Source organism: Dendrobates tinctorius, unplaced genomic scaffold (genome assembly GCF_039654945.1).
Source record: "Dendrobates tinctorius isolate UK_male_01 unplaced genomic scaffold, ASM3965494v1 ptg000024l, whole genome shotgun sequence".
Classification (NCBI taxonomy): Eukaryota; Metazoa; Chordata; class Amphibia; order Anura; family Dendrobatidae; genus Dendrobates; species Dendrobates tinctorius.
In genome coordinates, this window is record NW_027361692.1 from 4,642,447 (window position 1) to 4,667,096 (window position 24,650).

Sequence of the window (24,650 nt, forward strand, 5' to 3'; positions counted from 1 at the left end):
ATGGTCTGTCCAATTGGGGCCGTGTAGAGAGAGAAAAGAAGGGGGCCAAGGACTGAGCCCTGAGGTACCCCGACAGCAAGAGGAAGAGGAGATGACGTGGAGCCAGAGAACAAAAAACTGAAGGAGCGGTCAGAGAGATAGGAAGAGAACCAGGAGAGTGCAGTGTCCTTAATGCCTAGTGACTGGAGCCTAGAGAGTAGGAGATGGTGGTCAACAGTATCGAAAGCTGCAGATAGGTCAAGAAGAATGAGCAGAGAGTGGTCACCGTTACGTTTTGCTGTCAGAAGGTCATTGGTCACTTTGATGAGTGCAGTTTCAGTCGAATGTAGGGGGCGGAAGCCGGACTGTGAAGGGTCTAGAAGGGAGTGAATGGAGAGGTAACGGGTAAGGCGGGAGTAAACTAGGCGTTCCAAAAGTTTAGAGATGAAGGGGAGATTGGAGACTGGTCTGTAGTTGTTTGTGCAGGATGGGTTGAGAGCAGGTTTCTTTAGTAATGGAGTAACGATGGCGTGTTTGAAGGAGGATGGGAAAATGCCCGAGGAGAGGGAGAGATTAAAGATTGTAGTTAGGTGGGTTGTGACGACTGGAGAGAGAGACTGGAGGAGATGTGAGGGAATGGGGTCGGTAGTGCATGTAGTCGGACGAGAAGAAGAGAGGAGTCTGGAGACTTCTTCTTCTGTGATGGGATCAAATGTGGAGAGTGAGCCAGGGGAGATGTAGGAAGGGATGGGAGTCACAGCACTTGGTGGTTGGGAGCAGATTTCTTGACGGATATTATCTATTTTTTCTGTAAAGTGGGAGGCCAGGTCATCAGCACAAATGTCTGTGATAGGGGCTTGTGCTTTTGGCCTGAGGAGGGAGTGAAAAGTACCCCACCAGTGACCCCATTCCATCACAACTCCTCTAGTCCCTTTCCCCTGCTGTCCCCACTCACCTAACTAAAATATATAACCTCTCTCTCTCTTCCGGTATCTTTCCTTCCTCATTTAAGCATGCCATCATACAGCCATTACTTAAAATACCATCCCTCGACCAAAACTGTGCCGCTAACTATAGACCTGTCTCTAATCTTCACTGTTATGATTGAGTCACCGTAGGAGGCAAAAATAGAAATGCTAGCTAAGTCCAGAAAACGAGAGAAGTTGGCAGCTATCGGATTGCAGACCCCTGAACCTATCAACACAACTAGCAGTAGCCGTGGGGGGCTCCTACGATGCCCTAGGCCCCTCGATCACAGCCGGAGGACTACATAGCCTAAAGACAGAAAGGGAAATCTAAACTGCCCCAGAGCAGACCCCAAAGCAAAAGGCAGCCCCCCACATATAATGACGGTGAAGCAAGAAGAAAGAACAAAACACAGACAGAAAGATAGACTGAGCAAAGATGGGGCCCAAGTTGGTGAGATAGGAAAGGACAGGAAGGCTGCTGTCTGCAATCCGTGAAAAACCCTATGAAAATAAGAGCCAACAAACTGACAGTAAAAAAGGCCCTGAAGACGCTAGGCTTCAAAAAATGCTATGTCAGTACTCAGGAATATTCTGAAGACAGAGCAACAGGCAAAAGGAGATTCAGCTCACCCCAGCAGGGAATGGCAGAATCCAGAAAAGCAAGGAAAACAAAACAATAATGCAAAAAGGCAAAGCAGAAATCTTAGCTTTAGATGAGCAGGAATCAGACTGGTTTCCTAGAAGTCCACAGAGAAATCACCCGCAGGGCAGAAGGGCGTCGGCAGCCTTATATCCAGTCCGTGACTCCACTCAGCCAGTCATCATCATCAGGCTCAGGTGCCTGATAATCAGGTTCATTACCTTTCTTCACCAGAAGAGGGCGTTCCTCGGGCCTCAGTAGTGAAGGGGAAAATGAACTCACAACAGTACCTCCCCCTTGAGGAGGGGTCACCGAACCCTCAACCACGCCACCAGGGCGATCAGGGTGAGCCCGATGAAAGGCACGCACCAATCTTTTGGCATGAATATCAGAGGCAGAGACCCAGGAATTATCCTCCTGACCATAACCCTTCCACTTAACCAAATACTGGAGTCTCCGTCTAGCCAGACGGGAATCCAGTACTTTCTCTACCTCATATTCCATGTTATCTTCAACCAATACAGGGTCTGGAGGTGCAACCCCCGGAACAACAGGTTCAACAAACCTCTTCAACAAAGATTTATGGAACACATTATGGATTTTAAATGTGACAGGAAGAGCCAAACGAAAAGAGACCGGATTAATAATCTCCAAAATCTTGTAAGGTCCAATAAATCTAGGCTTAAACTTAGGGGAAGCCACCTTCATAGCAATATTTTTTGATGATAACCACACCATATCACCAACCTTAAACTGGGGACCAATGGTCCTATGTCGGTTGGAAAACCGCTGGGCCTTTTCCTGGGAGAGAGATAACATATCCACCACTTGGTCCCAGAACTGGTGCATTCTCTCCACCACAGTGTCAACACCTGGGCAGGGAGAGGGCTCCACCTGCCCTGAAGAAAATCGAGGATGAAACCCAAAGTTACAAAAAAAAGGAGACATCAAAGTGGCAGAACTAGCTCTATTATTTAAAGCAAATTCGGCCAAGGGCAAAAATAAAACCCAATCATCCTGATCAGCAGAAATAAACATCTCAAATATGACTCCAAGGTCTGGTTTGTTCTCTCTGTCTGCCCATTGGTCTGAGGGTGAAAAGCAGAGAAGGACAACTGAATTCCCAGCTTGGAACAGAAAGTTCTCCAAAATCTAGACACAAACTGGACTCCTCTGTCAGATACAATGTTCTCAGGAATCCCGTGCAAGCGAACCACCTGTTGTAAAAACAGGGGCACCTATTCAGAGGAAGACGGCAACTTAGGGAGTGGTACAAGATGAACCATCTTAGAGAACCTATCACAAATCACCCAAATAACAGTCATCCTTTGAGAGACAGGCATATCAGAGATGAAATCCATTGAAATATGGGTCCATGGCCTCTTGGGGACAGGCAAAGGCATCAACAACCCACTAGAGCGAGAACACGATTTAGACCGGGAGCACGTCCCACAGGACTGCACAAAATTCCTGACATCACGAGACAAGGAGGGCCACCAAAAAGACCGACTCACCAGATCTCTAGTACCAAAAATACCTGGATGACCAGCCAAAGCAGAGCAATGAACTTCAGACATCACTCTCTTCTTCCACTGGTCAGGAACATACAACTTTCCACTGGGACAACGCTCAGGTTTGTCCTCCTGGAACTCTTCCAGAGCACGTCTCAAATCGGGCGAGATGGCAGAAAGAACTACCCCTTCGCCTAAGATGGTAGCAGGCTTGGTCACCACAGGAGAATCAGCAAAGAAGCTCCTAGAGAGGGCGTCAGCCTTGACATTCTTAGTTCCAGGAAGAAAAGAAACCATAAAATCAAAACGTGTAAAAAACAAGGCCCACCTAGCCTGTCTAGGGTTCAAGCGCTTAGCCGACTCTAGGTAAATCAAATTCTTGTGGTCAGTGAGGACCACGACTTGATGCTTAGCTCCCTCCAACCAATGTCTCCACTCCTCAAATGCCCATTTCATGGCTAACAGTTCCCGATTCCCCACATCATAGTTACGTTCAGATGGAGAGAACTTTCAGGAAAAGAAAGCACAGGGATTCATTTTAGATGTTACAGGATCCTTTTGGTACAAAACAGCTCCTGCACCAATCACAGAAGCATCCACCTCTACCTGGAACGGAAGTGAGACATCAGGTTGCCGCAAAACCGGGGCGGAGGTGAATCTTCGCTTCAGCTCCTGAAAGGAAGAAACAGCCTCCGGAGACCAATTTAACACATCAGCACCCTTCTTAGTCAAATCAGTCAATGGCTTGGCAATACTAGAAAATTTTGCTATAAATTTCCGATAAAAATTAGCAAAACCCAAAAACTTCAGGAGGGCCTTCAAAGAAGTGGGCTGAACCCAATCGTAAATGGCCTGTACCTTGGCCGGGTCCATTTCAATAGTTGACAGGGACAAAATAAATCCCAAAAAATAAATCCTCTGTACTCCAAAAAGGCATTTAGATCCTTTGACATACAGGGAATTCTCCCTCAAGATCCGGAACACAGTCCGAATATGTTCCACATGAGAATCCCAATCCTTGGAGAAGATCAAAATATCATCCAGATAGATAATCAAAAATGTATCGACAAAATCTCGGAAAATATCGTTCATGAAGCACTGGAAGACAGAAGGGGCATTAGTGAGCCCAAAAGGCATCACCAGGTACTCAAAATGTCCCTCCGGAGTATTAAACGCCGTCTTCCATTCATCCCCATGCTTAATGCGAATAAGATTATACGCCCCCCTGAGGTCAAGCTTGGTAAACCAGCAAGCACCTTTAACTCTGGAGAATAGATCAGAAATCAGGGGTAACGGATACTGATATTTAACAGTAATTTTGTTGAGAGCACGATAATCAATACAAGGTCTTAATGATCCATCCTTTTTGGCTACAAAAAAAAAAAAACGGCACCTAAGGGTGACGAGGATGGTCTAATATGACCCTTCTCCAACGCCTCCTTAATATAGGATCGCATAGCCTCGTGCTCGGGTACAGATAAATTGAAGAGCCGACCCTTGGGAAATTTACACCCCGGGCTCAGTTCAATTGCACAGTCATAACTCCTATGAGGAGGCAGAGACGCAGACTCATTCTCACTAAATACATCATAAAAGTCCGCCAAATAATCAGGAACATCATGCGACTGAGGAGAGGTGGAAAACACAGGAGCCTCACTAAAGGCACACCGACAACCCCAACTCACCACAGACACAGATTTCCAATCCAAAACTGGATTATGAATTTGTAACCAGGGAAACCCCAGAACAATAGTATCATGCAGATTATGCAACACCAAAAATCTGCAATTTTCTTGATGGTCTGGGGCGACCCGCATTACCACCTGGGTCCAAAACTGAGGTTTATTTTTAGCCAAAGGAGTAGCATCAATCCCCCTCAAAGGGATAGGCGTCTGCAGAGGTGTCATCGGAAATCCACAACGTTTAGCAAAATCCAAGTCCATTAGGTTTAGAGCTGCTCCCGAATCCACAAAAGCCTTGGCGGAAAATGTGGACAGGGAGCAGATCAGAGTAATAGCCAGAAGAAACTTAGGTTGAACACCATCAACAGAAAACGTGTGTGCAAAGCGTTTCTCGCGTTTAGGACAGACAGAAATAATAAGCGAGGCATCTCCACAGAAAAAACACAACTTATTACGCCTTCTGAACTCCTGACGCTGCTCTCTGGAAAAAACTCTATCACATTGCATAGGTTCAGACATCTGTTCAACAGGTGGCAACACCTCTCGTGCAGCTCTGCGTTCGCGCAAACGCCGATCAACCTGAATGGCTAAAGACATAGAATCGTCAAGACCAGAGGGAACAGGAAATCCCACTATAGTATCTTTTACGGCTTCTGACAACCCCTTCCGAAAGAGAGCAGCCAAGGCATTATCATTCCAGGAAGTAAGTACTGCCCACTTTCGGAATTTTTGACAGTACAATTCTGCAGAATCACGACCCTGGTTCAATGCCAGCAGGGTCTTTTCAGCCTGATCAATGGCATTAGGTTCGTCATACAACAACCCCAAGGCCTGAAAAAATGCGTTCACATTAGTCAAAATAGGATCATCTGGTTTCAAAGAAAACGCCCAATCCTGGGGATCGCCACGCTGCAAAGAGATGACAATTTTAACCTGCTGCGCGGAGCTCCCTGACGAGTTAGGCCTCAAGGCAAAAAATAATTTACAATTATTTTTGAAATTCAAAAATTTAGACCGATCCCCAAAAAATACATCAGGTGTAGGAATCTTTGGTTCAGCAGCATGTTAATGAGCAAGGTAGGCGGAAATTCCCCGCACTTCCGCAGCGAGCTGCTCCACACGATCAGACAATTGCTTTATCTCCATTGAGGGGAAAAAAAATTCCCCCTACAGCCTCAGCGATATAGTGGAAAAAATATACACACCTCTTTTTTTTTTTTTGTACAATTCTTTCCTGCAATTGAGTACCCTAGGATCTGCGGTATGGCGGGTGATTCTGTTATGATTGAGTCACCGTAGGAGGCAAAAATAGAAATGCTAGCTAAGTCCAGAAAACGAGAAAAGTTGGCAGCTATCGGATTGCAGACCCCTGAACCTATCAACACAACTAGCAGTAGCCGTGGGGGGCTCCTACGATGCCCTAGGCCCATCGATCACAGCCGGAGGACTACATAGCCTAAAGACAGAAAGGGAAATCTAAACTGCCCCAGAGCAGACCCCAAAGCAAAAGGCAGCCCCCCACATATAATGACGGTGAAGCAAGAAGAAAGAACAAAACACAGACAGAAAGATAGACTGAGCAAAGATGGGGCCCAAGCTATCTGAGATAGGAAAGGACAGGAAGGCTGCTATCTGCAATCTGTGAAAAACCCTATGAAAATAAGAGCCAACAAACTGACAGTAAAAAAGGCCCTGAAGACGCTAGGCTTCAAAAAAGGCTATGTCAGTACTCAGGAATATTCTGAAGACAGAGCAACAGGCAAAAGGAGATTCAGCTCACCCCAGCAGGGAATGGCAGAATCCAGAAAAGCAAGGAAAACAAAACACTAATGCAAAAAGGCAAAGCAGAAATCTTAGCTTTAGATGAGCAGGAATCAGACTGGTTTCCTAGAAGTCCACAGAGAAATCACCCGCAGGCCAGAAGGGCGTCGGCAGCCTTATATCCAGTCCGTGACTCCACTCAGCCAGTCATCATCATCAGGCTCAGGTGCCTGATAATCAGGTTCATTACCTTTCTTCACCAGGCCTCAGTAGTGAAGGGGAAAATGAACTCACAACACTTCCCTTTATCTCTAAACTACTGGAATGCCTGATCCACACCCATCTTATCCGCTATCTCTCACATAACTCTCTCCTCGACCCTCTAAAGTCCGGTTTCCGCTCTCTACACTCTACTGAAACTGCCCTCACTAAAGTCTCTAATGATCTACTAACAGCTAAGTCTAATGGTCACTACTCCATGCTTATTCTCTTGGATCTCTCTGCAGCATTTGACACTGTGAATCATCAGCTCCTCCTCACTATGCCTCATTCCATTGGCCTCAAGGACACCGTTTTCTCTTGGTTCTCCACCTATCTCTCTGACCGCTCCTTTACTGTATCTTTTGCTGGCTCCTCCTCCTCTCATCTTCCCCTTACTGTTGGGGTTCCTCAAGGATCAGATCTAGGCCCCCTCCTCTTCTCTTTGTATACTGCCCCTATTGGTCAAGCAATCAGCAGTTTTGGGGTCCAGTACCATCTCTATGCTGATGACACTCAATTATACACTTTTGGAAAACACCAGAACACCAGTGATTGTCTTACCACTGTCTCTAACATCATGTCCTCCCCCTCTATCTGAAACTGAACCTGTAAAAAACTGAACTCCTCGTGTTTCCTCCCTCTACTAACCTACCTATGCCCGACATTGCCATTTCTGTGTGTGGTTCCACCATTACTCCCCAGCAACATGCCCACTGTCTTGGGGTCATACTTGATTCTGAGCATTCATTCACCCCCCACATCCGATCACTGGCTCGCTCTTGGTATCTGCACCTCAAAAACATTTCCAGAATTCGACCCTTTCTTACTTTAAACTCTGCAAAAACTCTTACTGTTTCGCTTATTCATTCTCGTCTGGACTATTGTAACTCTCTACTAATCGGTCTCCCTTTTACCAAACTCTCCCCTCTCCAATCCATCCTGAATGCTGCAGCCAGGAACATATTCCTCACCAATCGCTATACCGATACATCTACCTTGTGCCAGTCCTTACACTGGCTACCCATCCACTCCAGAATTCAGTATAAACTTATTACCCTCACCCACAAAGCTCTCCATGGCTCAGCACCACCCTACATCTCCTCCCACGTCTCAGTCTACCACCCTACCCGTGCCCTTCGTTCTGCTAATGATCTGAGGTTAACGTCCTCATTAATCAGAACCTCCCACTCCCGTCTTCAAAACTTTTCAAGTGCCGCGCCGATTCTTTGGAATGAACTACCCAGGCTAATACAATTAATCCCCAATCCCCACAGCTTTAAGCGTGCCTTAAAAAAACATTTGTTCAGACTGGCTTATCGCCTCAACGCACTAACCTAAATATCCCTGTGTGGCTCATTTCAAAATTTTTTACCATATCCTGGTTCCTCGCATCATGTTCTCACATGCTTTTTGCATTTAATAGCCCTCTGTGTGCATACTATTACGTATTTAGACTGTTAACTGGTTCATGCAGCAACAGGACCACTCGATGCTTACACTAGGGATGGTCCAAACAATAAAAGCAACTGTTTCCATCCACCTTTCGTGTCTCCCCTTATAGATTATAAGCTTGCGAGCAGGGCCCTCATTCCTATTGGTATCTGTTTTGAGCTACGTGTTTATTGCTATGCTGTAATTTGTATTGTCTGTAGACGTCCCCTCTATAATGTAAAGTGCTGAGGAATATGTTGGCGCTATAGAAATAAAATTATTATTATTAGATATCCCAGTTATCATCTACCATCAAAAATGTGGGCTTAATCCCTGAAACCGCATCAAAGTCAGGGATCCAGCTTACGACATACTGGTACGTCATATGTCGTTAAGGGGTTGAGGATGGGCCAATTTTAAATCATAATGACCAAAGGTGGCTGTTTTGCTTTGGTGTCACAACACCAGGGCAACTACATCTTTGTTAATTTATCATATATGTTTGTTTGTAACTGATGCAATTGTAAATTAGTTGCTAACTATTTGGGGCACATATGAGATTTTTTTATTATTATTTCAATACTTGGCAAATTGCAATTCTACCAGTTTCTGTTTACATTTTTTTTTTTTGAGGATTGTGTTCAGTGATGTGGATTTTAATCTTTTTTTCTATTTCTTATGGATAATCATAAAAAATGTAACATATTTTTTACTAGATCTGTGGATGTGCAGTTTTCCTTTAATCCGCAAAAAAAGGAATTGGTTGGAAGTCCACAACAGGAGTGCCACCCATAGATATACACTAACCGCATGATGTAATTTTTTTTTTTATGCAGACATTTTTATATGACAATGCATCACCGCCCGCGTGTGTAAAATACATTGGCTTCCATTAGACCTACATATGACATGCATTTCAAGTTGTGTGGTCCAGTGTTTGCTAAACATCACTGCTTCCTTCCAAATATCATACCATGCCTGTCCATAGGTTGTATTTGGTACTGCCGCTCAGCTCCACCACTTACAACCTGAGGATAGATGTGGTATAGCGTTTGGAAGAAAACAGCAGTGTTCTTTTTATCCTCTATAATTAAGAAGAACCCAGTTTTTAACCTCAGTTACGCTCCTGTATAAACAATGTTTTTTTTAAATACGAGCATAAAGTGAAAGACAATGCACTTTCTGCTAAAACGTGCTCTGAATTCAACCCACAGAAGATACTCACCAGCCTGCTTCAATGGAGTTTTACAGTCGCTTGTTATTCCATTTACATTTTTAGAACTACAGTCCATTTGAGGAAATGGAGTTTTCAGAGAGGTATCGGATTCTTGGAGCCCTTGATCATTTTTTCTGAGGCTGTGTCTTTTGTTGCCTGGGCTGTCGCCATCTTCTGACCCAGAACTTGTGTTACCAGAAGTAAGAGTTTGCTTTTTGCTGGATGATTTCTTAGGCGGTGACTTAGAAGAACCACTTTGCAAACAGGTCTGTAATTCAGCAGGTGCAGATGTCCGATCATCATCTGCCTGTGCGGCAGCTGTGGATGGACTACTAGTTTCTCGGTAGTACTCATTAGGGTAATACATCGGTTCGTTTAGGCCAGGAAAACAAATGACAGCTAAAAACCAATGAGCACTGCAAGAGAAATAAATACATGACATAAACCAACCAAACTATCCAATATAACATGTCTTTGTACAGTTATGGACAAAAGTATTGGCACCCATTATGTGTATTGGAACACAAAAAAGACAAATTGGACATAATTTCACACAAAACCCCCAAAAATGGGCAGGACAAAAAAGTGTTGGCACCTTTCCAAAACCTTGTTTCAAGCATGTGATTATAGTTCAAACTCATCAGTGGCAAGTAAAACGTGTGGTTAATTTGAATATCACACCTGAAACCACATAAAAAGGGGAGAAGTTGACAATTTCTGCACTGTGTTTGCTATACTAAGCATGGAGAAGAGAAAGAGGTGAAGAGAACTGTGTACTTGAGTACCAAAAATTATTGAACAATATCAACAATCTCAAGGTTACAAGTCCATCTCCAGAGATCTTGATGTTCCTTTGTCTGTGGGGCGCCACATAAATCAAAGACGTTTACAAGCCATGGCACTGAAGCTAATCTTTCTGGACTTGGATAGCAGAGAAAAATTTATGAAACGTCGCAACGCAGGATAGTCCGGATGCTGGAAAGGGAGCCCCAATCAAGTTGCAAAGAAATTCAAGCTGTCCTGCAGGCTCAGGTTTCATCAGTGTCAGCACGAAATATCAGTCAACATTTGAATGAAATGAAACGCTATGTCAGGAGACCCAGGAGGACCCCACTGCTGACACAGACATAAAAAAGCTACACTGCAGTTTGCCAAAACGTACGCAAGCCTAAATCCTTCTGGGAAAGCGTCTTGTGGACAGATGAGAACAAGATAGAGCTTTTCGGTAAAGCACATCATTCTACTGTTAAACCGAAAACAGAATGAGGCCTACAAAGAAAAGAACACTGAACGTCACCATATTTGACTGTAGGTACTAAGATGATTTGGGGTTGTTTTGCTGGCTGGGTGTCTTAACTGTGTACAAAGCATCATGAAAATCGTAGTTACTTACCGTTAACGGTATTTCTCTGAGCCCATGACGGCACCACGGAGAGAGGGCATCCGCCCCACGGGGACAGGAAACCTACAGATAAAAAGGCGGTACCTCTCTCCCGCATCAGTTGTTTTACAGAGCATTAACGGAACTTAGGCCTAATACTAACACAACAATTTAAGAAAACGGAATTTCTATAATCAATAAACTGCGTAGAGGAGACACCACGTGACTTTCTGGCTAAACTGTATTTACAATAAGTGCGCACCCCACGCGTGTAGGGAGGGAATATACAGGTGCCGTCATGGGCTCAGAGAAATACCGTTAACGGTAAGTAACTACGATTTTCTCCTTCCCCCATGGCCACACCACGGAGAGAATTGCAGAGACTATCTATTAGGAGGGGGGGACCACTGCCTCCAGCACCCTTCTACCAAAGGTTAGATCTGAGGAGGTGGCTAGGTCCAGCCGATAGTGGTTGAGGAAAGTTGAAGATGACCAAGTAGCAGCTCTACATTTCTGTTCAATGGAGGCGCCTGCTCTCTGCCCAGGGAGTTGACACTGCTCTTGTGGAATGGGCCGTTATTCTGCCTGGAATGTCCGCGCCTTGTGACGAGTACAACAAGGTGATGGTGTCCCTTATCCACGTCGCCAGCGTGCTCTTTGATGCCTTCCGCCCTTTCTTTGGCCCCTGGAAGCAGACAAAAAGAGACCTATCCTTCCTACACTCCCTGGTGGCCTCTAAGTATTCCATTAGGCATCTCCTGACATCTAATGTGTGCAGGGTCTCTTCTCCCTTGTTTTTGGGATTGGGGCAAAAGGAGGGGAGGGAGATTTCCTGAGTTCTGTGGAATCGGGACGCTACCTTTGGCAAATAGGCTGGGTCTGTCCTAAGTACCACCCTGTCATCCAGAATCTCCCTATCAAGAGGGAGGTCTTGAGAGATATTAATTTTAGCGGTGCTTCCTGCAAAGGCTCAAAGGGGGGGCTTGGTCAGGGCTGAGAGTACCAAGTTTAGATCCCAAGAGGGGTGTTTAGGGAAGACACGGGCCTGGATCTACTGACTGCCTTAATGAACCTGGACACCCAACGATTCCCTGCCAAGTCACAGTTGTATAGGGCCCCCAGGGCTGCCACTTGAACCTTTAATGTGCTAGTAGCTAGACCTTGCTCTAAGCCTTTTTGCAGGAACTCTAAGATCTTTGATATGGGTACCTTCCCCTTTGGACTGGCCTTTGATACTGAAAGGAACTTCCTCCAGACCCTCCCATACTGTTTAGTGGTTATCGGCTTCCTACTTCGTAGTAGAGGGGATACTAAATTTTGGGAGAAGCCTCTGTTGATTAATAGAGCCCTTTCAAATTCCAGGCCGTCATGTGTAGGTTCTCCACCTGAGGGTGCAGTACTGGGCCCTGGGAGAGTAAGTTCGGGATATCCGGGAGGACCCAAGGATCGGAGATGGACATTCTCCTCACCCAAGAGAACCACGTGCTTCTCGGCCAGAAGGGGGCTATTAATATTACCCTTGCTTGGTCCTCCCGAACAGAATGTTTTCACCTTCCGATTCGTCTTGTTGGCAAATAGGTCTATGTTGGGTTTCCCCCATAGCTTCGTGATCTGATGCCCTGGTTCAACTCCCACTCGCCCTGTCTCAGCTGTGTGCGACTTAGAAAGTCAGCTGTCACATTGTCTGACCCTTTTATGTGTAATGCTGTCAGTGAGCCTAGGTTTCCCTCTGCAAAGTGGAAAATTGACTGTCACCTCCATAAGGGTACGGGATCTCGTGCCCCCCTGATGATTAAGTAAGCGACTACAGTGCTGTTGTCCGAGAACACTCTTACATGGTGGCCCCTGAGGGAGTTTAGGAAATACAGGAGGGCGCGCTTCACTGCTAATAGCTCCTTCATATTTGAGGACGCTGACTTTTCATTTTCTGTCCAGACTCCTTGTGCTACCTGGTTGTCCAGTGAGCCCCCCACCCCCTGGGGCTTGCATCTGTAGTAAGGATCTGAGAGACCGGTATCACCCAAGGGACCCCCCTGGATAGGTTGGATGGTTTCGTCCACCATTGTAGAGAGCGAGCTGTTACGGGTGAGATGTCTAACTGCCTCTCTAAATCCCCGTGAAGAGACATCTCTGCCTCTAGTATCTCCCACTGGAGATCTCTTGTATGAGCTTGGGCCCACTGGACAGCTGGTAGGCAGGCTGTCATTGAGCCGAGCAGGGACATGGCCTTCCTGAGTGTCATTACTGTACATGTTATTGCTCCTGTTGCTAGCTGTTCTATGTGTAGCATTTTCCCTTTCGGGAGACGGCACTCTTGCCTGATGGAATCTATGGTTATGCCCAAACATTCTTGCACTTGGCTCGGAATTAACCGAGATTTCGGTAGGTTTAGCAGCCAACCTAGGTTGGACAAAGATTCCATAGTCTGGTTCAACTGGTCTCTGCAATGACAGGGGGAGTTGCCTATCACTAGGAAGTCGTCCAATTATGGGACTATTAGGACGTCCTGCTCTCTCAACTGTGCCATGACCTCTGATATGATTTTCGTGAATACTCTCGGGGCGATGGCCAGCCCGAATGGGAGGGCTTTGAATTGGTAATGCTTTATTTCTCCCCCTATGGTGACTGCTATTCTGAGAAACCGGCGGTAGTCCGTGTGTATGGGGACATGATAGCATGCGTCTTTTAAGTCGAGTACCGTCATGTAACAAGTTGGAAACAGCATCTTTACTGCGGATTTTATTGTTTCCATTTTGAATGGATGAATCATCAGGCATTTGTTTAACCTTTTTAGGTTCACTATCGTCCTGAATGTCCCATCTGGTTTCTTCCACAAGAAGATAGGGGAATAGAAGCCTTCTACTTTTTCTTGGTGGGGAACCTCCTGCAATACCGATTTTTCCACCAGGGTCTGAATCTCCTGTTGTACTGCAGCTTGCTCTTATATCGACTGCCTCTGTGGGGTCACTACAAAAGAGGGTTTGGGTGAGGTGTGAAATTTTAATTTGAGACCTGTTTTTACGATGCTTAGGATCCAAGAACTGCTTGATATCTATTCCCAGGTCGGGAAGAAGAGGCCCAATCTTCCCCCTACCTGGGAGACACCTTCATTGGGGTTGCTTCTTGTCTGCCGGTTTCCCGAACATGAACCCCTTCCCTTTGCCTCTTCTATCTTCCCACTTATCCTTGGAGTTTTTAGTTGGCTTCCTCTGGATAAAATTCCTTGCTCTGAAAACGTTTGAAGGGGAAAATGGATGGGTTAGGGAAAGACTTCTTTTTATCTCCTGCTTTATCAAGTATATCGTCCAGTGTGGGCCCGAAAAGGAATTCACCTTCACAGGGGATGGAGCACAGCTTTGTTTTTGTTTGCAGGTCTCCCATCCAGCACTTGAGCCATAGAGCCCTTCTAGCTGCATTCGAGAATGAGGCTGCTCTGGCTGTCAACCTGATCGAATCCACGGATGCGTCCGCTAGAAATGCCGCTGCTCCTATCATTAACGGGACTGAGTCCAGGATTGCGCCTCTTGGAGTTTTGTTCCTTAGTTGGTCGTCCAGCCAGTCCAGCCACACCATCAGGGCTCTGGCTGTGCAAGTGGCAGCTATAGCGGGTTTTAGTCCGCCTCAGGCTGCTTCCCAGGCTCCTTTTAGGAATGTATCCGCTTTTTTGTCCATGGGGTCTTTTAGTGTCCCCATGTCCTCAAACGGCAGAGAGAATTTTTTCGAGACTTTTGCTATGGCTACATCTACTTTCGGCGCTTTGTCCCAAAACGAACAGCTTGGATCCTCAAAGGGGTATTTCCTTTTTGGTGCTAGGAGGCCCTTTTTCACTGGCCTTTTCCACTCTCTCTGTATGAGCGCTGGGATTTTATCGTTCATGGGAAAAGACTTCCTCTTCTTCTGCTCTAACCCGCTAAACATGGCCTCCTGAATGGTTCTTTTAGGCCTGGTGTCTACTAGTCCCATAGTGGTTCTGATAGCCTTTACTAAGCGATCAGTTTCTTCTATAGGGAAGCAGCCGCGACCTTCATCCACAGAGGACGAGGAGCCGGATGACGGGCTATCTGTGCCCGATGAAGAAGATTCGCTCTCCCTATCACTAGGATCTGACTCAGGTTCCTTTCTTTTGGGTTTCTTATGTTTTTTGCTTTTTCCCTGAAGAGTTTTGAAGGTGTTCTCTACCTGGTGGGCAATTAGGGCTCTAAGGTCAGAAGCGAACCCTGGCTTGCATATTGTATGTTCAATGCAGGACTGGCAGATCCTTTTTCCCCATGCCGTGGGGAGCTCCCCCTTACAAAGTGGGCAAATCTTGTGGTTGGCCGTCTGTGTGCACTTCTTCCCCTATAAGAGGAGGACAGGCCCTAATTACCGCATATATGTTCACGTAGTCCACTTAGGCTAGTTTCACATTTGCATGTCAGGGCAAAGCGACGGCCTGCGCACGGTCGCCGCTAAGCCCCGCCCCTGCCGCGCCTCCTCCGGTAGCTGCGCCTACCGGCGCATGACGCTGCATGCGTCTCCTATCTTTATCACTGGGGACGCAGGCCGTGCGCAGTATGCGTTTGGCGGCGCATGCGTCCTTTTGACAGTGCGCCGAGTGCAACCAAATTGCAACAGGTTGCGTTTGGCGCTGGTCGGCGCACCGTCAAAAGGATGTATGCGCCGCCAAACGCACACTGCGCACGGCCTGCGTCCCCAGTGATAACGATAGGGGACGCAGGACGCATGCAGCGTCATGCGCCGGTAGGTGGAGGTACCGGAGGAGGCGGGGCTTAGCGGCAGCCGTGCGCAGGCCGTTGCTGCGCCCTGACATGCAAATGTGAAACCGGCCTTACCCGCCAGACCGAAGAGGGATACCAAATCAGGCGCGGGCCCCGGATCTGCACGCGGCTTGTCCTTTGGGACCCTTGCCCCCCCCGGACTCCTTCCTGCGTCGGGACTCCGAACGGCTGCTGCTGCTGTGTCGCTGTGACTGCTCCTTGGTCTCCTTCTTACGGTGCTGCTGCGGTGATTTCTGCGACAGCTGCTGGTGTCCTGTGCCCGAGGACACGTCCAGCAGCTGCTGCTCTTCTGGAGGCTTGGTGCTCATGGTGCCAGGAAAACAGGCCGCGCTGTGCCCCCTGCACGCTTTTAAGCAAGTGAGGGGTGTGTTCAAAGAAGCAAAGTTTTTTTTATTCCCCCCCTTCGCGCCGCCCACGTCATCCGACGGCGCCCCGCCCCCCTGCACACGCACAGCCGGCCTACCCAGAGGTGCCTTGCGACGTCGCGCGCTCCGCCCTGCGCGTGTGCACCACCGCCGGCTCCCAGTGGTGCACTGCGCGGGCGGCTCCACAGGGTGTCGGCGCGTGTGGGGGATACCTGCGCCCGCTGGCGCTCTCCCACCCCGGTACCTGCTCCGGCCCAGGGCCGCCATGGAGAACGCTATCCTGGGAGAGGACGATTCTTCTTGCTTCTGCCGCCTCTCCCCTCGCACACCCTGGAGGCCTGCTGACCCCAGCGGTGGCACCTCGGGTAACCGCCCCAGCTGGGACAGGGGTCTCCAGCTGCCATCTTCCAGACTGGTCGGCCCCGGCATCCGATGGTAAGTCTGTAGGTTCCCTATGGGGACAGGAAACCAACTGATGCGGGAGAGAGGTACCGCCTTTTTATTTGTAGGTTTCCTGTCCCCGTGGGGCGGATCCCCTCTCTCCGTGGTGCCGTCATGGGGGAAGGAGAAATCTTAATATTACAAACAGATTTTGGGTCACAATGTAGTGCTCAGAGTCAGAAGGAGGGACTAATGTCCTAGGATCTGGGTCTTCCTGCAGGACAATGACCCCAAACATTATGCAAGAAGCCCCCAAAAATGGATGGAAACAAAGTGCTGGAGTGGTCAGCAATAGGTCCGCATCTAAAACCCATTGAACCCCTGTGGAGAGATCTTAAAATTGCTGTTGGGAGATGGCACCCTTCAAATATGAGAGACCTGGAGCAGTTTGCAAAAGAAAAGTGTTCCAAAATTCAAGTTGAGTGGTGTAAGCAGCTTGTTGATGGTTATAGGTAGCGATTGATTGCAATATTGCAAATATTAAGTTGAAGGGGCCAACGTTTTTGTCTGGCCCATTTTTGGGGTTGTGTGTGAAATGATGTCCAATTTGCCTTTTTTTTCTTGTGATGTTCTAATAAACACAAAGTAAATAAATGTGTGTATAACAAAACATGTGTAATGGCAATAATTTTCTAGGAGAAATTACTTCATTTTCTAGAACAATTTCAAGGGTGCCAACACTTTTGGCCAGGTCTGTATGAGGGTTCAATTAGTTAGTGTGCTAAACCATTGCCTTTTGTCAACACTTGTAAAGCAGCCTGTATTCATCAATGGATTTTCTCAACTACAGCATAACCACAAATAAGGAAGAAAACTACAGCAAACTGGTCTTATTTCCAGAAGCAAAGCCTTCCATAGGAACAGTATATAAAGAAATGATGTCATATTTCACAGTCAAGCAGATGCAAAAGATACGGGGACTGTAAACAAGTAATTAACATCCTATAGCTTGGCACGTTGATTAATCTTGTAGAAACTGAACTTGTTCTTGTAAGAACAAAACGACCGTTCTGTAATCTAAGATTTAGCATTTACTTACGCTTCATTAAGTGGAACAAATATGAAGTCTTTCTGAAAGATATCCACATGTCTGGTCCATGTCTTTACTCTTCCATGTCTCCTTTGTTGCAATCTTAGAAAGAAAAAACGTACTGAGTGTCATCATTTGCATGGAAATTTTTACCTAACCTAATGTAAAGAGGTTCCTGTAAGAATTCTATGACCACCACAGTCTATATGCAAATATCTTGGGACTTTTTAATGGTTTCCTATTACTTATATACACTCTAAATGTTTTAATCCTGGATATGCTTTTATTTGCTTGTAATGTTAACAGATCAGATTTCGCCAGGCCCGTTTATTATGTGAGGGAACCAGTCTCTAGATTCATGGTACCCGAACCACAGATAGCATGAATCAGATATTGGTTGCACAATTGCCTCCAATTATGCTTTAATCTGAAAATTGAGAAAACATAGCTTAAAAAGCCAGCCTGGTCAAGGTCCATAGAGAGAGACCTGACTAGCCGCTGTGGCCCCGGCCGGCTTCTGCCCGCTTCAGTTTACTGACAGGTCCCTCCCATTTGTGTATGTAAGGAAAGATCTGTCAATAAACTGGAGTGGTGCAAGGAGAAGCCACCCAGGGATGTCGTCAGACTAACCAGGTTTCTCCCTATAGTCCCGAGCCGAGCTAACTCTTCAATGTTTTCCCTGAAACACTGTGGTAGTTCAGAATAAAACATATATGGCTGTAATCGTGCAGCCAAGCTCTGATTCACGATGCCCGTGCTTTGGGCAGCATTTGGTTCTCTTTAAATCTACATAAAATGTTGGTATTAAAAAATAAATAACAAGTGGGGAAAAAAAAAAAATCACTTCCCAGAATCTAATCCAGAGCTCCCCAGAATATAATATATGCAATTATGGAGACAGCAATGCACAATGAGTGAAAAAGTAGGATTTTTATTCAACAATTTAACATTTTAATAAAAGAATATTACACTAAATCAAAAAGGAAATTAAAGCATTTACAAATTTAGCAAATTTCCCCAGTGAAATGTTATCTTATACTGAGGAAAAGCTGCGTTATTTATTCTACGATGTGTTAGTAGAGGGATAGAACGAAGTAGACAAACATATCGCCAACATTCAGTTTAGTCAATCAAAGAGCATTTCCTTACGTTAAGTTTGCTGTGTCTTGGAGATTCCTCCTCTCTCTCTGATTAAGACGCTTATAGAAAAAAGAACTGAAAATATGGATTTTGTCTGCCTTCTCTCGGAGTTTCTCAAGAACTAAATATCTAGTCAAAAAGAAAATACAAATGCTTAAGAGATTTACTTGTATGATCCCACATAACTCATATAGCCTTGCTAAAATACAAGAAAAACACATTTAGGGAAATTATTGATCGCTTTTTGCCATAAACATGGAGTGAAAAAAAAAAAAAATCATAGCATATGTCATATTTGCATCCTTTCCTACTTTACTCTGACATAGCCACCGATGCACCAAATTCTTACGGCTAATCTTCAGGAGTGCAGTACTCCTGTCTCTTCACTTCCTGCTTGCCGGAGGGTGGTGTGCTCCTGATGATTGACAGTTCACCTGATGATTGACAGTTCGGGACAGTGGAATGGCTCAGCCACTAGCTCAAACAGTGCACTCTCCCATGCTGCAAGCAGAGCAGAGGCAGCGCTGGATGATTTAAGTTGGTCAGGTCCAGAGATACAGTCAGCTTCGGAGCAGCCCTTAGAAACTCTATAGAAAAGAGCCTGTAAGTGCTGCGCCCCTTTGTCTAGACTGTAGCAGGTAAACAAGGCAACTTGCAGTATACTATAGAATTAAAAATCTCTCCAGTATTGAGACTAAAGAGGATTTTTAATTCAAGATGAATTGCAAAGTGCTTGCTTTTAAAATTATTTTGCTATTTTAACCATTTAAGAGGCGACAATATCTCTAAAAGGGAGAGGCCTCTTGATCAAGAGCATCTTGAATGGAAAGTAATTACTTTTAAAAACACCAAATGCAGCAATACTCTAATCTAGAAAGAGAAATTACCTCTTTGTGCACAAGGTGGCAGTGTTGAGCAGCTCTTAGACAGTTTATGAATAAAAAGCTATTACACATTCCTATTAAAAGTTATTCCACCCCCCTGCTCAACCTCATCTCACCCCTGACTCTGGCCCATCGCAACCCACTGGCATAGCATCATGCAGCAGCTTAATAAAAGAGGTGACTTTCTTGAAAGAAGTGGCAGTGAACCTGTAAGTTTGGATCAAACTATTTATTAAGAATCCTATGTTCATTTTTGTACATTTTGCTTAGTGCCAATGGATTAATGTATAAAATGTGAACTGCAGTCCATGTCTTTATCTACAGTTGTGAACTAAATGAAATGTTGCCTAAAAAAACCCCAAAAAACATAAAATATGTATATGCGTTTTCTTATGATTACCATGAAAAATATTTTTTTAATTGTGTGGCTCTCTCCATCCACAGAAACAGGTGAGCAAGCTTCCTTGGCTGCTTACATAACACGCCCATAGAACAGGAGGCATTTGCTGAGCCAGAACAGAGGCCAGGCAAATGTGTTTCATTGTGACTTTTTTATTTAAAGAAAAAGCTAATCCTACATAACTTATATAAAAACACACAAATCAAGAAACTTACTTTAAATAGAAATCAATTATAACATCATTTAAAAATTCTCCTTCATTTAGGCAATGGAGATCTTCATTAGTAACGGAAATACCACCTTTTGCTGGTGGTGGAGGATAAACAAATAATCTAAAAAGAAAAACAATATTGCATAATAAATGGACAAGAAAAGAGAATCATAAGATACCAAGGTTAAGGCAGGCAAAGGAAATTGTGAGCTAAAAATTCTTCCCGTGTTCTTGCATCTCAAAAGAGCTACAAGTCTGCAGTCACTATGTGAATCCTCACACCATGCGTACTGTGCCAGAGCCGTGAGCGGGCGGTCAGATGACCACAAGCATCAGATTTTCATACTTCAGGTCACATTCAGACTAGTCTTGTCCGGCCTTGCTAGCGAGGCTGTGCCCATCTAGTCAGTCCGTGACCGCATGTATGTAAATCACATCCTTGGACGCGCCCACTGCTCCCAGCATTGGCAGAATGAACGGTGTGAGGATTCACAAGTCTGCAGTCACATGGAGTAACTACAGACTTGTAGCCAAAGGGCAAGTTCACATTGCGTTATGGCAGTCCGTTTAACGGAAGCGTTACAAAGAGGCATTAACGCGATGTAACGCATCTGTTAACGCATCCATAGACTGCCATAACCTAGCGCATCGCTAATGCATGTCAAAATCAGCATGTGCTAGTGAAGTTATGCTGTGACGGACCTCAGACGCGGTCTAGAGCACTCAAGGGTCCATCACAGCAAGCGCAGAGGGAGCAGCTGCGCCAACGCGATCGCACAAATGCGATCAAAATAAGAGTAGCGTTAGCGCACTCTGTTTAACGCATGCATTAAACGGACTGCTTTAACGCTATGTGAACCTAGCCTAAGGCTTGACAACCCCTTTAATCATGGTATATTAAAGGGTCACCACTCAAAAGACAAGTTAGCCCTTCCTTATCCATCTGCATATGGAAAAACCTGATTGTTGGTGGTCTGACCACTAAAACTCTCAAGCAACTAGAAACAGGGCTCTGCAGCACCATTTTAAATGGAGTAGTAGTGCGCATGCTGGACCTTAGCTCCACGTACTATCATAGAAATGGAGTACAATTCCTGGTACTCCAAGGCCCTCTTCACATGTACGTGTGGCATATGTTTTCACATGTACGTGTGGCATATGTTTTCACATGCACCGGAGACACGTATCCACACGTACCCATTATAACCTATGAGGCTGTGCACAAGTCTGTGTTTTCACATGCACCGCATGACCCACAGGTAGACATGTCCGTTTTTGTAATGGCAGCACAGATGACAAAGGCCAATAAAAGTCTATGGGCCCACATAAAACATACACAGCACACAGATGACATCAGTGTGACATTTTTTGATTTTTATGTGTTAAAGATGTGGAAAAATAATAGATAAGAGATGAATCGATATCCGTCATATATATAATTTGTGCCTTGCATATTGTACATCTAATAAGCTAGTAAATAAATAAAACAAAAAAAAATGACGTGAGGTCCCTGCCATTTTGGGAACCAGCAAGGGTTAAACAGACAGCTGATATTATAAAGCTGGGAAGGTCCATGGTTATTGGGCCCTTCAGAGCCTAAAAATACCAGCCTGTAACTGTCCGAGAAGTGGCACATCACATGAAATGCTCCAATTCTGGCGTTGTGCCCGCCTCTTTCAGATGTCCTGGTGCGTTGGTAATCAGGGTAATAGGGCTTGGGGACTGTTGTTAGTAATGGAAAGATGTTTACCAGACACCTTCATTACTAACTGGGAAAAAGCAAAACAAAAAAAAAAACAAAAAAACACCACCACACCAACAAAAACTTACTCTGTCGCCTAATTGGGGGACACAGAACCTTGGGTGTTATGCTGCTGTCCACTAGGAGGCGACACTATGCATAATCTGAAAAAGATTAACTTTGGCTCCTCCTCTGCAGTATACACCCCTGGACGGCGTCAGCCTTTTCCAGTTTTTGCTTAGTGTCGCAAGGAGGCACACCTTTTTTCTTCCGTTTCTTTCCTTTTTTTCACGGAAATACAGATGAAGAAAAGTGGGTCTCTAGCGAGACTCCCGGCATGGCTCCCTCCTCGGTCCCCTATTAGGGGTACCCGGTTGAGGTCGAGGTGATTTTTCCCCATGTCGCTCTCTCCCCAGTCCCTCGGGTCCTGGTTCGAGGTCGAGACCCCCCTCCTTCCCCAACCCCTTTAAGGGGTCTGGGTTGAGGTTGAGGCGAGGATGAAGACCCCCTGACGGTGACAGACGCACCCTCCCTAATCCCCCGCAGGGGGTATTAGGTTGAGACGCCTCAGGTAGGGTCGGAGATCAGGCAGCATTTCGCAGCTTCCAGGGACCCCAGGCTGGCTGAGGGATCCTGTTGGGGCCGGGGGAGGGTGCGGACTGGATGGCACAGCAGAGACAGGGCTTTTCTGCGTCCCTGTCTCTGCAACAGCAGCGGCTCCATAGCGCTTCAGGGGCCCCCCATACAAAAACCGCTACCCCCACCGCTATCCAGTCGACCATTCTGGGGGGGTCTGGTACAAATCCGCGCCCCCCCCCCCCCCCCCCGGACTACCGCGCCGCTCTGGAGCCCTCCTGGGCATCAGGCTTCTAATTTAGGCCGCGGCTTCGGCCTAGCTGAAGCCGCCGCCTTTTCCCCGCCCCCCCGATGACCAAAATGACACACTGGAGTGTCATAGAAGGGGCGGATTGAGGCAGAAAGGGGGCATTTTTACACAGCCCAGCGCGCCCTTTTCAGCTCTCCGCCCCCTCCTCCCTCTCCTCAGAGCCCCGGTGGCCATTTTTTTTCTGGATGAGATCCAGGAGAGGAGCATCACAGCGGTCTCCGGGGGGCACAGAACTGGGATCTGTCGGCACTGGACCTAGGGGCACACCGGTGGGGTAAGCTCACAGCTGGGTTCTCATTACTCAGCTGTGAATCTATACTTCCTATAAGGCTTTCTGTGGGTTCCCTCTGCGTAGCCACCCCTGTACGATCCCTTATAGCCAGCCTCTGTGCACTATGCCGGGCTCAAGGAAGAGAACCAGGCAGGAATGTTTCTATGCATTCTGTACAGCCTGCAAAGCCACGCTCCCTAGTGGCAGCACGTATCCGCACTGCCGGGACTGCATCCAGAACTCTGGGTCAGAACCCCAGGGAGTCCCTACTGACGCTTCAGTGTCACAGGCCACGCCGGAATGGGCAACTCAGATGTCTCAGTCTATGTCACAGTCCATAGACAACCTAACTGCTACATTGCTGCAAGCTCTGCAGAGTCGGGCCCCGGCTATGGACGGTACACAGCAAACGGACAGCTTGTCTCAGGAACATACTGCTTCCGACTCTCACAGACGTAAGCGGACCCACAGGTCTCGATCACCTGAGTCGCACTATAGCACAAGGTCGTCCCCCTCTAGGGAGAGACAGCGTCATTCCAGGTCTCCTGGGCAGTCCCCTGCCACAGACAGACAGTGCAATTTACCACAGGGATCCCCCACCACAGAAGACCCCCGCCCCAGGTCGCCCTCCAGGGATCACCTTAGCGAGGCACAGGATTCGGAGGGTATCTGTAACTCCGACTCAGATAATGAAACGGTCAGGTCCGTGGTACCTTCTCCCCCTAGCAATACAGCGCTAGTTGAGGACATAATTTCTGCCATTCATCGAGTGCTAAAAATTCCAGAGTCGCCCCCGGAAGTCCCAGAACAGAGGATTTGCTTCGAAAGTGTTCAAAAACCACCTAAGGTCTTCCCTAATCACGATGAGTTTGAGAAAATACTTACCAAACAGTTTGCGCAGCCTGACAAAAAATTCGCTAATCGCAAATATTTGGAAGCGAAGTACCCCTTCCCACAGAAAGACACCAAACAATGGACAGATCCACCTGAAGTGGACCCTCCGGTTTCTAGGCTAGCAGCGCAGACTTTACTCTCTCTGCCGGATAGCTCAACCCTCAGGGACGCAGAAGACCGGCAAGTAGAACGCATGGCTAGTTCTATTTTCGAAGCGGCAGGCGCCTCTCTGGGCCCTGCGTTTGCTTCAGTTTGGGCAGCCAAGGCCATCCTGGCTTGGGCCAAAAAACTACAGGAGGGTCTTCAGGCTTCAAATACTGAACTCTCGGACCAAGCGGTCCAGATGGCAGTGGTAGCAGACTACATAATTCATGCAGCCCTGGATTCCGCCAGAGGTGTAGCGGGAATAGCATCAAACGCCATCACGATCCGACGCATCCTCTGGCTGCGAGAATGGAAAGCGGATGCGGCCTCAAAGAAGTCCCTCACGAGACTTCCGTATTTTACTGGAAGACTTTTCGGCGAAAAGTTGGACACCATGATAGCCAATGCCACTGGGGGTAAGAGTACCTCTCTCCCTCAACTAAAACCGAAACGCACGTTTAAACGAAGAAACCAGACGCGATTCCGATCCTTTCGGAATTCCTCGGGCTGGTCCGTTTCGCGCCCAGTGCAAAACCGCAACCGTTCTCCACGCAGAGACAACCCACGGGCGCAGCAGCGACCGGACAGGGCTTGGCAGTCGAAAGCAGGCCATGCGAAACCCAAGGGAGGAAAAC

At 46.7% G+C, this 24,650-nt stretch overlaps 1 protein-coding gene across 6 annotated transcripts in view; it reads right to left on the reverse strand.

Annotated features, from left to right (window-relative positions):
* Positions 1-24,650, reverse strand: part of SENP6 (SUMO specific peptidase 6) — a 234,313-nt gene that overhangs the window by 53,234 nt on the left and 156,429 nt on the right. For all 6 annotated transcript variants that reach the window (XM_073569311.1, XM_073569310.1, XM_073569306.1 and 3 more), the window contains 4 exons: positions 20,084-20,200; positions 18,594-18,713; positions 17,454-17,546; positions 9,459-9,865 (listed from right to left, as the gene is read on the reverse strand). In XM_073569311.1, coding sequence (XP_073425412.1) covers positions 9,459-9,865; positions 17,454-17,546; positions 18,594-18,713; positions 20,084-20,200 — 737 coding nt within the window. The remainder of the gene's footprint in view (positions 1-9,458; positions 9,866-17,453; positions 17,547-18,593; positions 18,714-20,083; positions 20,201-24,650) is intronic.